Here is a 12748-nt window from a genome sequence, read left to right as displayed (position 1 = left end):
CCCAACCATGAAGAAGACGACAGAGAGATCCTGAGTGGATCTGGCCCCTGGGAAACCCCATGTGTCAATACGATTCTCAGCCGCCTTCAGCTGACACACCGCTACTTATGTTATGAGCACACACACCCTCACACACACTCACACATTCGCCCTCATTCAGTAACTCGAGGCCTTCTTACTGAGACACTTTCGCCATCTGTAACCAACTTCCTTCCTCTCGTCTTTACTTCTGTATTATCGAATGGTTTTTCTCCGGCTCTTTCTCCCTGACTCTGGGTTCTGGTTTGCCGCCCACATGGCTTACATTCTTTAACTTTGACATCACAGCCGCCCCACTCTGCCATTTTCTCTCTTTCTCCCTCTGGTTTCTTGCTTCTTTTGTCAGTCCCAGGTCCTTCTCTGCCCTCATGTACGATATTTCTCTAAACTTTTCCAGCACTAGCTCTCAGCAGTGCTAATCTTCATTGTTTGAGTCATATTTTCAGCAGCACAGAGAAAATGGAAGGAGAGGAGGAGCGTCGCAGAGAGGGAAAGTTAAAGACAGGAGCCGATAAAAGACGAACAGTCTGGATAATGTTTCTCGGTTGGGGAGTAACCTGCAGTTTTACAGTGACATGAAGAAAGCATTTAATGAGGTTTCCTTGTTCAGTGCTTGGAGTTTGATCCTGCTCTGGCTTTTCTCCTAACTGTTTAACGTCACAGCTGATGTAATGTTTGCTTTCCAAGTCATTGTTCTGACTTGTTTGATTGCTGTTTACATGAGCTGCTCTGATGTGGTGAAAACCTGAGAAAGAGGAAAACCGGGTCTGCCTGAACGACTCTGAACCTGACAAACGCTCTGCATCATGGTGCTTAAAAAGATGCTTGAAAATTCCCAAACTTTTCAGCTTAGATGATGGGTGGGGTCATCATCTACACGCTTTATCAGCGCCACTTAGCTAGAAAACGCCATGAAGCTTCGTTTTCTTCATAACTGCATTAATTCTTGGTGTCGTCAAGGTGTTGGAAACATTCCACAGATTTAGCTCCAGACTGACCAGAAGCATCATACAGCTGCTGCACATCCATGATGAGAATCTCCCGTTCTACCCAAGTGGCAACCTCTGGTGGTTAAAAGTGAATCCTACGCAGAAGTGACAAAAGTTGCAGTTCCCCCTTCATCCACTAGGGGCTCCAAAACAGAGCAAATACATACCCATACACTCCCATGTTAAGAAGACCAACTTCACAGCAGAAATAAACATGTTTACAGCCTGGTTCAAAAATCCATTTTAGGTTTAATAGGTCAGGTTTACCTTCATGACAACTGTGGGGAGTGAATGTTTTTTTTCTAACTCCTCCATTTGGAAGTAATGTCATATTGAAATTCAGCATAATTAGGGCGTGTCCTTTTGATTGACAGGTATCCGATATCCCACTGCATGATGGCTTTATCTTACCTCCATTAGCTGGTTAGCTCTTAACTACAGGCAGGTTGGAGTGTGATAGATGTCAATTAATGTGTAACGCTGCCAAGATGGCGATGGTCGAAACCGCCCAATAAGCTTCAGTTCAGCTCTTCAGAAACTTACGGGTGATGTCACGGGAGCTCCGTCCAACCGTCTATGGTTCCACCACGTCTCAAAGCTTCTCTGTTGGACTGAGATCTGGTGACTGTGGAGCCCGGTGGAGGACAGAGAACTCATCGTCATGGTGAAGAAGCCAGTTGGATACTAGATTTTCCCTGAACGTACGTATAGTCAGAGAAATAATCAGGATTTTATGAAGATTGCTGTTATTTTGTGTTTTTCACACCACATTTCACGCCACAGTAATGTGTAAAATCACACGAATCCTCCTTTTTTAGCTCTTTAAAGTGGTACCAGTGACTCACTTGTGGCTCCCAGTGACGGCTCCCATCCATCATCATCCTAACTGTACTCTGAGATCCCTCCAGCGAGTAAAAGGCAGAATATCGACTCTTGTCTTATTTCTTGGTCATCCCTTTCTTTGTTTTTTTTTCCCCCTCTTCCTCTGAATAGTGATTATGTTCATTCTTTTGAATGAATCAGCCACAGTGTACGTTTAAAGCGATGTCCAGTTGTTGCCATGTGACACGATGCTGCAAAGTGAAACCTAGCTGTGTGGTTCCAGGCCAGAAACCCACAGTGTGGGTCAGCTTCCATACACAGCAGGGTCATGACAAATAAATGCCGGCATGCCATAAAAATAAGTCAGAAATAGTTTTGAGGTGAAAAAGTTGCATACTGCAACTTCCGGTGTCGTCATATCAAAATAATAAAGAAGCAAAGTCACAATTATTTTGCAATATTTCATTTCACAACTCTCACAATGTGTGAAATCACAGAAAAGCTGCTATTAGGTCTTTAAGTTTTGTTCATTTCTAGCTTTTGAAACTATCATAACAAAAAAAATCCTCTTTGCTTCGTAAACCATAAATAAACTCAACATATTAATGCTGAATTTCTCTCAGAAAAAAAACAGTAATAAAAGCTTACGAGACCTGGACTTTCTGGATACTGCATTCTGAATAAAACCCTTCCAAGCGCGAGTTGAGCTGGTCTGTGCGTGGTTTAGGTATCATCCTTTCTGGAAAGTTTCAGCACTGAGGGAGCTTTAAAACTAATTAATCTTGGTGTTTAACATCATGAATATTTGTGAAGTTGATTAACTGTAATATTCCTAACTGGAGATGATGTGAGCTTTGTGACATGGTGCATCATCCTGCTGGAAGTTTCCATCAGAAGATGCTGCACTGTGCTCAGAAAGGGATGGACATGGTCAGCAGCAACACTCAGGTAGGCTGTGCTGGTTAAACCATGTCATGGTGGAACTAATGGGACTGAACTGCTGGATCGGATGATCCAAACCAGGATGGATCCATGTTGTCATGATGTTTCCAGCAGATTCTGATCCTACCATGTGAATGTGTTGTGTGTTCAGAGATGATGTTCTGCATATCTTGGTTGGAACCAGCGGTTATTTAACTTCCTGTTGTCTTACTATCATCTCCAACCAGTCTGTCCATTATTCCTGGATATCTCATTCTTCTTCAGATCATTCTCTGTAAGCCCTACAGATGGTTGTGTGTGAAAGATCATGAGTTTCTGAAATACTCAGATTAACAACCATGCTGCGTTCAAAGTCACTTAAATCCTCTCTTTCCTCATCCTGATGCTCATCGTCTTCATCATGTGTGCATGACAACATGCATGGAGTTGCTGCCATGTGATTGGTTGGTGTTACCAAGCAGGTGAACAAGTGTGTGTGTGTGTGTCAGGTAGAGAACATCATTATCGTAGCAGAGTGTTTGTTGTCTCAGTCGTAGCCTCACCAACGTGCTTTTCTCTGCTCGACTCTTATCGCTGATTTCAGGCTAATGCTGCTGGCGCCATCGATGCTTTCTGGTTTATGGTTCTATGTTGCAACAGCGAGGGGCCCCAAATCACATTATTGATGTGTTAGCTGAGTATCTGTCAGCGTTCTTACAGAGTGGGAGCCGTGATGAAAATGAGCTGTGGGATCCTGGGTGTGCTCAGGATGATGCAACAGCCACCATGAGCTCATCACATTACTGTGACAGACTTACTCATGCAGGAAATAATCCATCTTTATAATGGGAAACCAGTATGAAAGTACAGAAATAAAGCTCCGAATGACTCGGAAGGCAGAATATTATAAAGTTCTTCATCACACGGCTTAATCTGAGCCCATTCAGGAGTGTCGTCTCTGCTAATTACACTTCAGATTTGTGTTAAAATTTTAGTTTTAATGATGAAGGCAGGCAGTGATGTCGCTGGAGCTGGTCAGCGTCTTAATGCAGCTCAGTAAATATGACAGATTGGTGTGTAGAATCTGGCATGACGGCACATTCCCATGCCGTATTTCTGGATCAACGCGGAGAGAGTGGAAAACTTCTATTTATATCCCGGGATAATTCGAAGTCAACTTTGGTGTAGAGGAAGTGCAAGAGGACAGAAGAATTTCAGCAGAGGGGTGCAGGAGAGGGAGCTGGACGGGGAAGTCAAGTTATTTCCCACAGACCAGAAATCACATGTGTGTGCCTGAAAGCAGCATGAAGGACTCTTTTTTTTCTTTTTCTTTTTTTTAAATAGTCTTTTATTTTCTTTGTTACAACATGTTTGATTTGGTGTTATCCCTCAGGAACACGTCAGTTTCGGCGCTGATTGTAGGGAGGGAAGGACACAAACACACATAACGAGTGTTTGTTCACCCTGCAATGATTAACCCTGCAGGGACTGCAGGCTTGTTGTGTTGCTGGATGCACCTGTCTGCTACACCTGGTGCTGTAGCTGCTATTAAATCCTGTGGCTATAAAGCTCCACCAATCAATGTTTATGCAGTCTCCATGGATTTATGCCCATAACAAGGCTTTTTATGACACATTTATTGATTAAGAGTCATAAAAGTTGCCGTGTGTGCCGGAGAAGGAGCCATCGGATCCTGGTGGATCAGAAACGGGACTGTTAAAGGGTTAAAGTCTGACAGCTAAAGAAGATCCTGGTGGTCAGATGCAGCCCCTCCTCCCTCCAGCTCAGCACAAATATGCTGCCTCAGCATGAGCCTGCAGAAACACACACTCAGACGCGCACACACACACACACACACACACACACACACACACACCTTTACAGTCCTGACTCTTTCCAGCAGCGTTTGGAGTCGGAGACGTTAGAAGAAACGAGTGAAACAACTTCTATCTGCTGTTGTATCTCTGCCTCTTCTTCCTGCTGTGTGTCCAGTGTGTTCTCGCGCTGTCGTGGGAAGGACACACACACACACACACACACACACACACACACACACACACACACCAGCAGGGAGAGAGTGAGAGCGTCTGGAAAACATTACTCAGATTCCTGCAGCAGGGGCTCTGATTATACAGGCTACAAAGGAGGGGGGGGCGTCGGATGAGTGTGGAGGTTCAGTCTCTGACACACACACACACACACAAACACACACACACATCAGAGAATCCATTATGTCAAACTATAACACACAGGTTGATGTTTCTTTTGTATTAATTAAATACTTTTATTATTTAGTTTATGTGATTAATAAAGTCTGAATCTAATGAATTTAATAAAAAATAGAATAAACTTTGTGATGTTTGTATCAAAAAGCTCCAGTAGAGGGCGACGCAGAAGACCGGGCCTCTGCATGAATCTGGAAACCAGCTGATTGATCCTTGATTCTGATCGATTCTGCACATTTGATCCAGTCTGAGTTTGGTTCCTCCGCTCGGTTACGTGGCTTTTAAAAGAGCCTTTGTGTCCCTGAAGGCACCGTGGACTTATTGGAAAAGTAATTAGAAGCGTGAGAAGAATAACCTTGACCAGGACGTCACCTTGAGCAGACAGGACTGGTGTAACAGGAGAGTGAAGGTGCTTCCTGACACCAGCGCTGGACCGGACACATTTATTCATATCTAATGCACAAAACAAACTGGTGCTAATTCTTTGGGTTTACAGGTTTATCCTCTTAGATCTCCAGGAAGGAGCGAGGGGTCCTAATGAGCTCCATAAAAGCGGAATTTCCTTTGAACCTGTAGCTTCCTCCTGCATCGCCTCGTTGCTGCAGTTCGCTGTTGACAAACGTTTAGATCCGTCTGGATTCAGTTTGTCCTGCTGTTGCATGAAAAAAATCATGTATTTACTGTCATTAATTCCAGGAAATCTTTCATGATTGATGATGATGAAATCAAACACAATCATAGAGCGGCCTCAGATCTCTTTATTTAACGTATGGAAACAATAATCAAAACAAGATTATTAACGCAGGTTAAATCAGGATTTGTCGTGTGGGGGAAGGCGGTGTGCACATGACTACAGTCATGGCAACAGTAACAGCATGTAAAAATAGATTAACTAATTAATTCCAGTTAAAGTAGTTTTGTTTATGGTTGATTTTCAGCTGTAAAACTCAGATGTCTTAACTTGCACATAATGCACTTCTACAGGTTGTTCTCCATCAACACCACCATGTTGTTGATGATAAAGCAGAATTCATTCAGCATCATCTCACCTACTGCCTCCCAGGTTGTAATATTTCTCTTTCCAATGTGTTTATAATTCTTGTAGAGGTTATAAAAGTCATAAAACCACCAGATGAAACAATTGTGCAAAGTTAAACAGCCAGTAAAGCTAAAACACGATTAAAAGCTGTGATTTGTATAAAGTTTCTCTTATTGTCAGGGAGATAAAGGTGTTTGTGCAGCGGCAGTTAAAGCTTTACTATGCTGGCTGTCTGCGTTTACAACATTTACTCTAAACATCTGATCAGCGGTTCTCCAGCTCGGGGTCGAGAGATAATTTCGGGGAGTCGCCAGCACCCCGTTTAACCAGACCAGTTAACGGCATTAACCAGGCGTTAACTGTGATGTTCCAGACGTGACCTTAGCTGAGAGGTAGGGCTGGGCGATATGACCAAAATCTCATTTCCCGATATAGCTCATTGTATAACGATATACATAATGATATAAAATAGTTTGTGTCAGTCATCAGTTATGTGTCAGATGTTGCTTGGCAACAGCAGCAGTGATCTTCCATCGAACTATGGCCGTATGACGTTTCACAGGTAAATACCTGTTGCAGCGTTTACGTCTGGAGTTTATTGTGAGCTTTCGCCTCCACTTGATGCAGCTTTTGTGGATTTTGCTCTTTGACTCTATTCTTTATTCTGTATTCTTTGTCCTGATTCTCTCAGTGTTTGACAGATGACATATTTATTTAGTCCCAGAACGTGCACACATGAAGCCCGACATGCGAAAGGAACGCGCTCATCGTAAAAGTGACTGAAAAACATCCTCAACAACTCGACTGCTTACCTCTCCAGGTCTGGTGTGTCACAGTGGAAGAAACGAACGCACACACTAAGGACTTTCATCACCTCAAATGTTAGAAATATTTTTCATTTTTCAAGACAGACAATCATCAGAGAGGTTTATTTCCCATGATGCACCCTGACTGACGCTGCAGGTCACTCTGTGATGGAGGAGTAACCAGCTGGGATAAGCTCCGCCCCCCCCCCCCACAAGCCTGCATTAGACAGTGGTTATTGTTATAAACTGACTGACAAGCTGAAACTGAAACCTGATCACATAAAATGATTTCTCTTTTAGGATGGAGACGCGTTTCCCTGATCCAGCCAGACGTTGTGAGAAACTTCAGCCATGAAAACTGAGTGTTATTTCATGTAAACACACCCACAGAAGCAGTATTGTTGGGTTTTATGTAAGTGTGTGTGCTGAGGACACACACTCATGCGGGACAGGACTGTAACTAAACTTAATGGAGGTTCTCATACTGATGATGATGATGATGATGAAGTGCATCTTTTACCAGGAGAGCGTCCACACTTTGACATCACGGCCTCGTTGTTAACATCGTGGAACAAACACGCCCACTCTGCCTGCTGCATGTCAGCTGTTGTTGGCATTACCAAGCAGAAGCATCAGACTGCTGAGGCCTTTGATGTGCAGCAGCTGGGTGGACACGTGCACGCACGCCGGTCTGGACTCATTACACCGTCTCTAATGATATTGGCGCTGATGATGGGGAGCCTTCCTGCATCACTGTGTGCATGCATGTGTGTGTGTGTTGGTGTGTGAGGCTCTCTGGTTTCTGTTTGAGCTTGCAAATGCAAGAAGAGGAGGAGAAAAGAAGGAAAAGGAAAATAAAAGCTGGAGAAGATGAGAATTTATTGACTTATGCGACTCTTTACTACGACACACACTCTGTTGCTGTTGTGTTGGGTCGTGTGTTCTGCATTGTAGCGTTACGCAGAAACACGCGTTTTCTCTTCAGAACAAAAGTGCTGCTCGGATTGAGGAAGGGGGCGACAGGGAAAATAAGCAGAGAAAGAAAAAAGGGGGAGGAGGAGGTGTGTGTGTCACCCAACTCAGGGACTGTTTCCTCTGAAGGGAGGGAGGTGTGTGTGTGTGTGTGTGTGAGCAGCAGTAAGAAGAGAAGCTATGGCAGCTGGCTCTCAGGACGGAGGGGAGAGCTTCTAAAAACAAACCCTTGGCTAAATAGTGGTCGTGACGCGGCGCTGGAGGCCACATACTTCCAGCCGGAGTATCACCGCGGTGGGAAACAGGAAAAGTCCAACTGGAACCAGTGGAAAGCTGGAGCCATGAAGTACAGACCGATGGTAAGACCCCCGTGTGGTGCACGTATGCTGCGCTACTGGAAAGTTGTTCAGGCCAGTGTGGACTTGCAGGTTTGCATTCAGCATTGACAGCTTGAGTCTCAGATATAGTTTTGGTAAAGGTGTGTGTGTGTGTGTGTGTGTGTGTGTGTTGGGGGGGGGGGGGGGGGGGGGGGTTCAGGTGCTGCAGGGAGTTTCTGACAGCTGCCTTTTGGATTGCGTAATAGCCACGAATGTGTGTGTTCTTAAACCTGAAGGAATCAGGGGAGAGTGTTGCTTTGATGCGAGTGCTGCGGTTCTCCTCCATCGTCTCGCCGGTATTCATCACTCTGATCTGTTTGATATCTGCAAGGATGTGTCCTCATCTGTGTGTGTGTGTGTGTGTGTGTGTGTGTGTTTGTGTGTTATGAGCTGTCCCAGGGCGAGGCAATCACTTGCCAGTGTCGTGTAGCCGTGCTGCATTCTTCGGCATTCCCTGAAAGTAAGAGCGAACGTTGATGAAACTTTTCTCTTTGGTTCTGCGTGGATGAGGTTGTTTAAAGGGAAAAAAAATGTGTGTTGCTGCAGCTCTCTGAGCTCAGCAGCGAGTGAGGAAGACAGACGACTGACACATGTCAGGACTGTATGTTGCATGAAGAAATTCCTGACACAGTTGTCATTGTTGCCTGCAGGGCGTTTGACTGCAGCTCAGTGGGTAGTTTATATTGGGCTTGTCTCGGTTTCTTTAGGCTTTCCTCTCTTCTCACCTTTCCGTTTGCATGTCTGAGTCACAAAGACACGAAAAAAGTTTTTCGGATTTCAGCTTTTTTTTTCTTCCTGGAATACAAACTGGTTGACTGGGGAGCTGCAAAGCCGTGTCCATGGAGCATCGGTGGGGTCGGGTGAGTTAGTGAGACGGCTGCTGTGGACTGGCTCGTATGAAGTTAAAAGCAAAGTTGTTCAGCTGGTGATTAATGTGAGTTTCAGTGTTAGCCGAGTCGAGTTTCAGTGTCAGCCCGCCGTAAAAGAAAGTATGTGGCTGTAAACAACTGGTTTCTGTCCAGCTGGGATGTGTGTGACAAAATGACACTGAAAACATGAATACTTGATGCTTCAACGCGTCCAGAGTGGCCAGCGTTGTCCATTCATTCCCTCTGAGGGGGAGCAAACCAAAGCCTGCAAACACGACACCTGGATTTAATGAAGAACACATAAAACTGCGCCTCGCTCCGATTCCTGGTGGCTCCTCAGAGAAATTGCTCCTGAAAGTGATCCAGAGATTTTCCACCTTCTTGTTGTGGTAGTTTGGCCCGCTTGTCCTCAGGCATGCGGGAGTCTCAGGTAGCTCGTCCCACCTGTCTGACTGCTCTGCAGGCAGAAATTACCTGCAACAGGAGCGTTTCCATGGCTACAGTTATCCAAACCTAAATAAGCTTTCATACAGGTGAATGAACGAAGAATGCGTTTAGCACTGAGGGTGTTTTGTACTGGAGGGGTTGAAATCCCAGTTAAGGTGAGAGGCTGCAGATGAAACCATTTATTGATCGCTCTGCTGTTTAAAACAAAGCCGCGTTTGACTTGTGGTCCCTGCAAATCAATCTGCAGGTGCAGCAGCAGGCGAAGAAGGACTGTGTGAAACCAGGGTGTTTCTGACAGAAGCTGCCGACACACTCCTCCATTTTAACTTTTATGTTTGCAAATGTGACCCGACTCTGTGGCTTGATTTGTTTATTCTCGCCCTGCACAACACATGCTGGACTGAGACAAAGCCGTGTCTGCTTTAGTTGCCTTATGCTGAATGTAGGATCCTCGTGGCTCCATCGGATTTGCAGACCTGCAGTGATAACCTGTCATTAGATGTTATCTTTGTCTGGTAATAACTGAGTAATAACAACAAGACTGGAATGTAGCAGCTTTGACATGAATCAGTCTCCATGCTTCTACCATGGGTGCAATCCGTTGTATGGAAAGCAGAAGCTTAGATGAGCTTTACATAAACGGTGTGACATCGGAGGTGTGTGAATCAGCCGGGCCGATGGAAAGGTCAAGGAGAGCTGCTGTTGTTCCCAGACCGGCTGGGTGATCAGTCCCCTCTGCTTTCTCCTCCCTTTCCCTGCTTCTTTAACATGTAGTCAGTTTGTTTACATATCAAACCAGCAAAAACTACCAACCTGAGTTTTATGAAGCCTGGCGGAGAGTTGGAACTTGGGCCATAAAGGATGCTGTTAAGTTCTGGTGAACATCAGGTTCTGTTTGGTTAGAAGTCCAGCAGATCTGGAGGAGGAGGTGGTCTTCTGTGAGCCTGTCAGCAGGATCTCTGAACCTTTTTGTTTTTGGTTTTGTTTTTAGTCTCGTCCTGTCCACCTTCATTAGAGTAGAATCACAGTCTGAAAGGCAAATTATAGTGAAAAATGTTGCTTTTTCAAGAGCAGAGTTCTGCAACCTGCGGCTCCAGAGCCGTAAGCGGCTCGTTGGACCTGAAGAAATGTTACATTATTAATACATATAGTATTAATAATGCAGATTTTTGGCTTTTTTCTGTCTTTTTATTCATGGAATAATTGCATTTAATTTCCACAACATGACACTAAGCTCCATTTTTCTTTTTATAAGGCTGGAAACTATTTCCTTCTACATAATTTTACTCATAATATCTATATCACATACATCTATCTACATTCATTCATTCATTCATTCATTTTCCTAACCACTTAATCCAATTCAGGGTCGCAGGGAAGCTGGAGCCTATCCCAGCAGTCTTTGGATGAAAGGCAGGGTACACCCTGGACAGCTCGCCAGTCCATCGCAGGGCACATCTGTCTACATGAAATAAAAATAAAATTGCGGTTCTTAAAAATAGCAAATTTCCTGTAGTAAAAATTAACCAAAAAATTAAAAGCTTTCTTTTTCAAAGGGTCATTTGTAGCTTTAAACTAGTTTTATTTAACTGGTCTTTAGAGCAAGTGAAGAGAAGAGGAGACAAGGATACAAAAGACAGCAGTGTGTCTCTCCCCACTCCAACTGTTTGGCGAGGTCGTGGCGCCAAATGTTTTGACAAATAATCAAATATTTTTGACTAAAGTGTTGGTGTGGCGTTGCATCTCTATCAACGTGCTCTTGCTATTAATAGATGCGCTGTTATAAATTGATGAATACACTCCTTTCTGTGTGGCAGCAGTATAAAAATGTGTCATTTCTGGACAGGAGCAAAGCATGTGGATGATACTGGAAGCTGCATTCGTGGCAGGCAGCTGCAGTAGTTGTGTCTGGGATTAATAAAGTAGGTTGTGTGCATGAGTTTGCAATGAATCTGCCATGTCTGGCACAGATACAGGAGTTATGTACTTATTCAGGAATATTGTCTTGTTGGTCTCCTTCAAGATTGACCCCCAGGTCTGGTTCACTTCTTGTTTGTTGTGGAAATAGTGAATTAATGGAGTTTGTGGCATTAAAGATGCAGAAAATAATCCTTTTTTTTCTACACAAAGTTCATGATTTTGAGAAAGAGCTGAAGGAGATAAAAATATTCTACTTTCTTTATATAAAAACGAAGCAGGTAATCATCAGGAGCACCTACAGAAGACAAATTATTTCTATTAAGGAAATAGTTTGATAATAAGATGATAATAACTGGCCAGTACTCTGACAACAAAGATTCAGTAATTAGTTAATTGCAGCTGTATAACATTGTAGTAGAGCAGCTTTAACAGCGGGTACAATGACAGTAATCAGGGATGTAATGATGGAGAAACATATTTAAAGATAGAAAGGTCACACTACTTGGTAATAGACTAAGTAATAACTTAGTAATATGTCAGTGAGAAGGCTTAAAGGTTAACATTTAGGTAATAAAACTAGTAGTGTTGTGAGATAAACAACTTCATGTTTGCAATATTTGGACAAAATTTAGTTAAAGCTGGGGTAGGTAATCTTGCTCACTGGACATTGTTGTACTCTGGGTGAAGTGGTTCCTCGTCCTGATAGTAGTCTATACATTTTGTAATCATGAACAATAAGAAACATAGTTAGACCCTTAAGTTTACTGTAAATCTGTAAAAACTCTGACCAATCCAAACATTCGGACTGAAATGGAGTTGTTCATTTCCTACTAAAAAAAAAAGCCTTGGATCACGCAAGAAGCAAAACCAGAGGGGGAGGAGCCAAGTCAAGGTGCCATTTTCACGTCTTGCTAGCTCCCCAACATTATCTACCCCAGCTTTAATTAGTTCACAGTAAGCCTGCAGCGATTTCTCAACAAAGTTGACAACATGGACAATGAAAATTCATCAACGCGATATTTCATTGTCGGCGCGTTGCGTTATAAACGCCCGTAACGGCTTTGCTAATAAAACGCTGCGCAACCTAACGCCATTTACCAGCCACGGCTTTTCAGACAGTATAAGAACTCTAAACACCAAGCAAATGACGCAAAGCACCACAGGTAGTCCTGGGAGCAGTATTGTTGTGCAGCGTCTTTGTTTAAACAACGAAAAACAAACTGACGGCGGCGCAACCTATTTCCAAAGTTTGGGGATATTTCACGCTAAACAAAGCGTCAAACAATGTGAAATGTGTCGTCTGCCCTGCAGAGTTGGCGTAC

At 43.7% G+C, this 12748-nt stretch overlaps 1 protein-coding gene across 3 annotated transcripts in view; it reads left to right on the top strand.

Moving 5' to 3' along the window:
- LOC306760474 (unconventional myosin-Ic-like) overlaps nucleotides 1-12748 on the top strand; it is a 54359-nt gene that overhangs the window by 15525 nt on the left and 26086 nt on the right. Inside the window, exon 1 of one of the 3 annotated variants that reach the window (XM_079246330.1) lies at nucleotides 8063-8172. The exons of the other annotated variants lie outside the window; for them this stretch is intronic. Within the exon in view, the coding sequence (XP_079102456.1) occupies nucleotides 8155-8172 (18 nt within the window). The 5' untranslated portion in view covers nucleotides 8063-8154. Of the gene's footprint in view, nucleotides 1-8062; nucleotides 8173-12748 lie in introns of those variants that run through there. 3 annotated transcript variants of the gene reach the window in all.

Source organism: Telmatherina bonti (genome assembly GCF_933228915.1).
Source record: "Telmatherina bonti genome assembly, chromosome: 9".
In the NCBI taxonomy this organism is placed as follows: Eukaryota; Metazoa; Chordata; class Actinopteri; order Atheriniformes; family Telmatherinidae; genus Telmatherina; species Telmatherina bonti.
The sequence above is the reverse complement of the archived record's forward strand: the minus strand, read 5'-3'. Positions and strand labels throughout refer to the sequence as shown.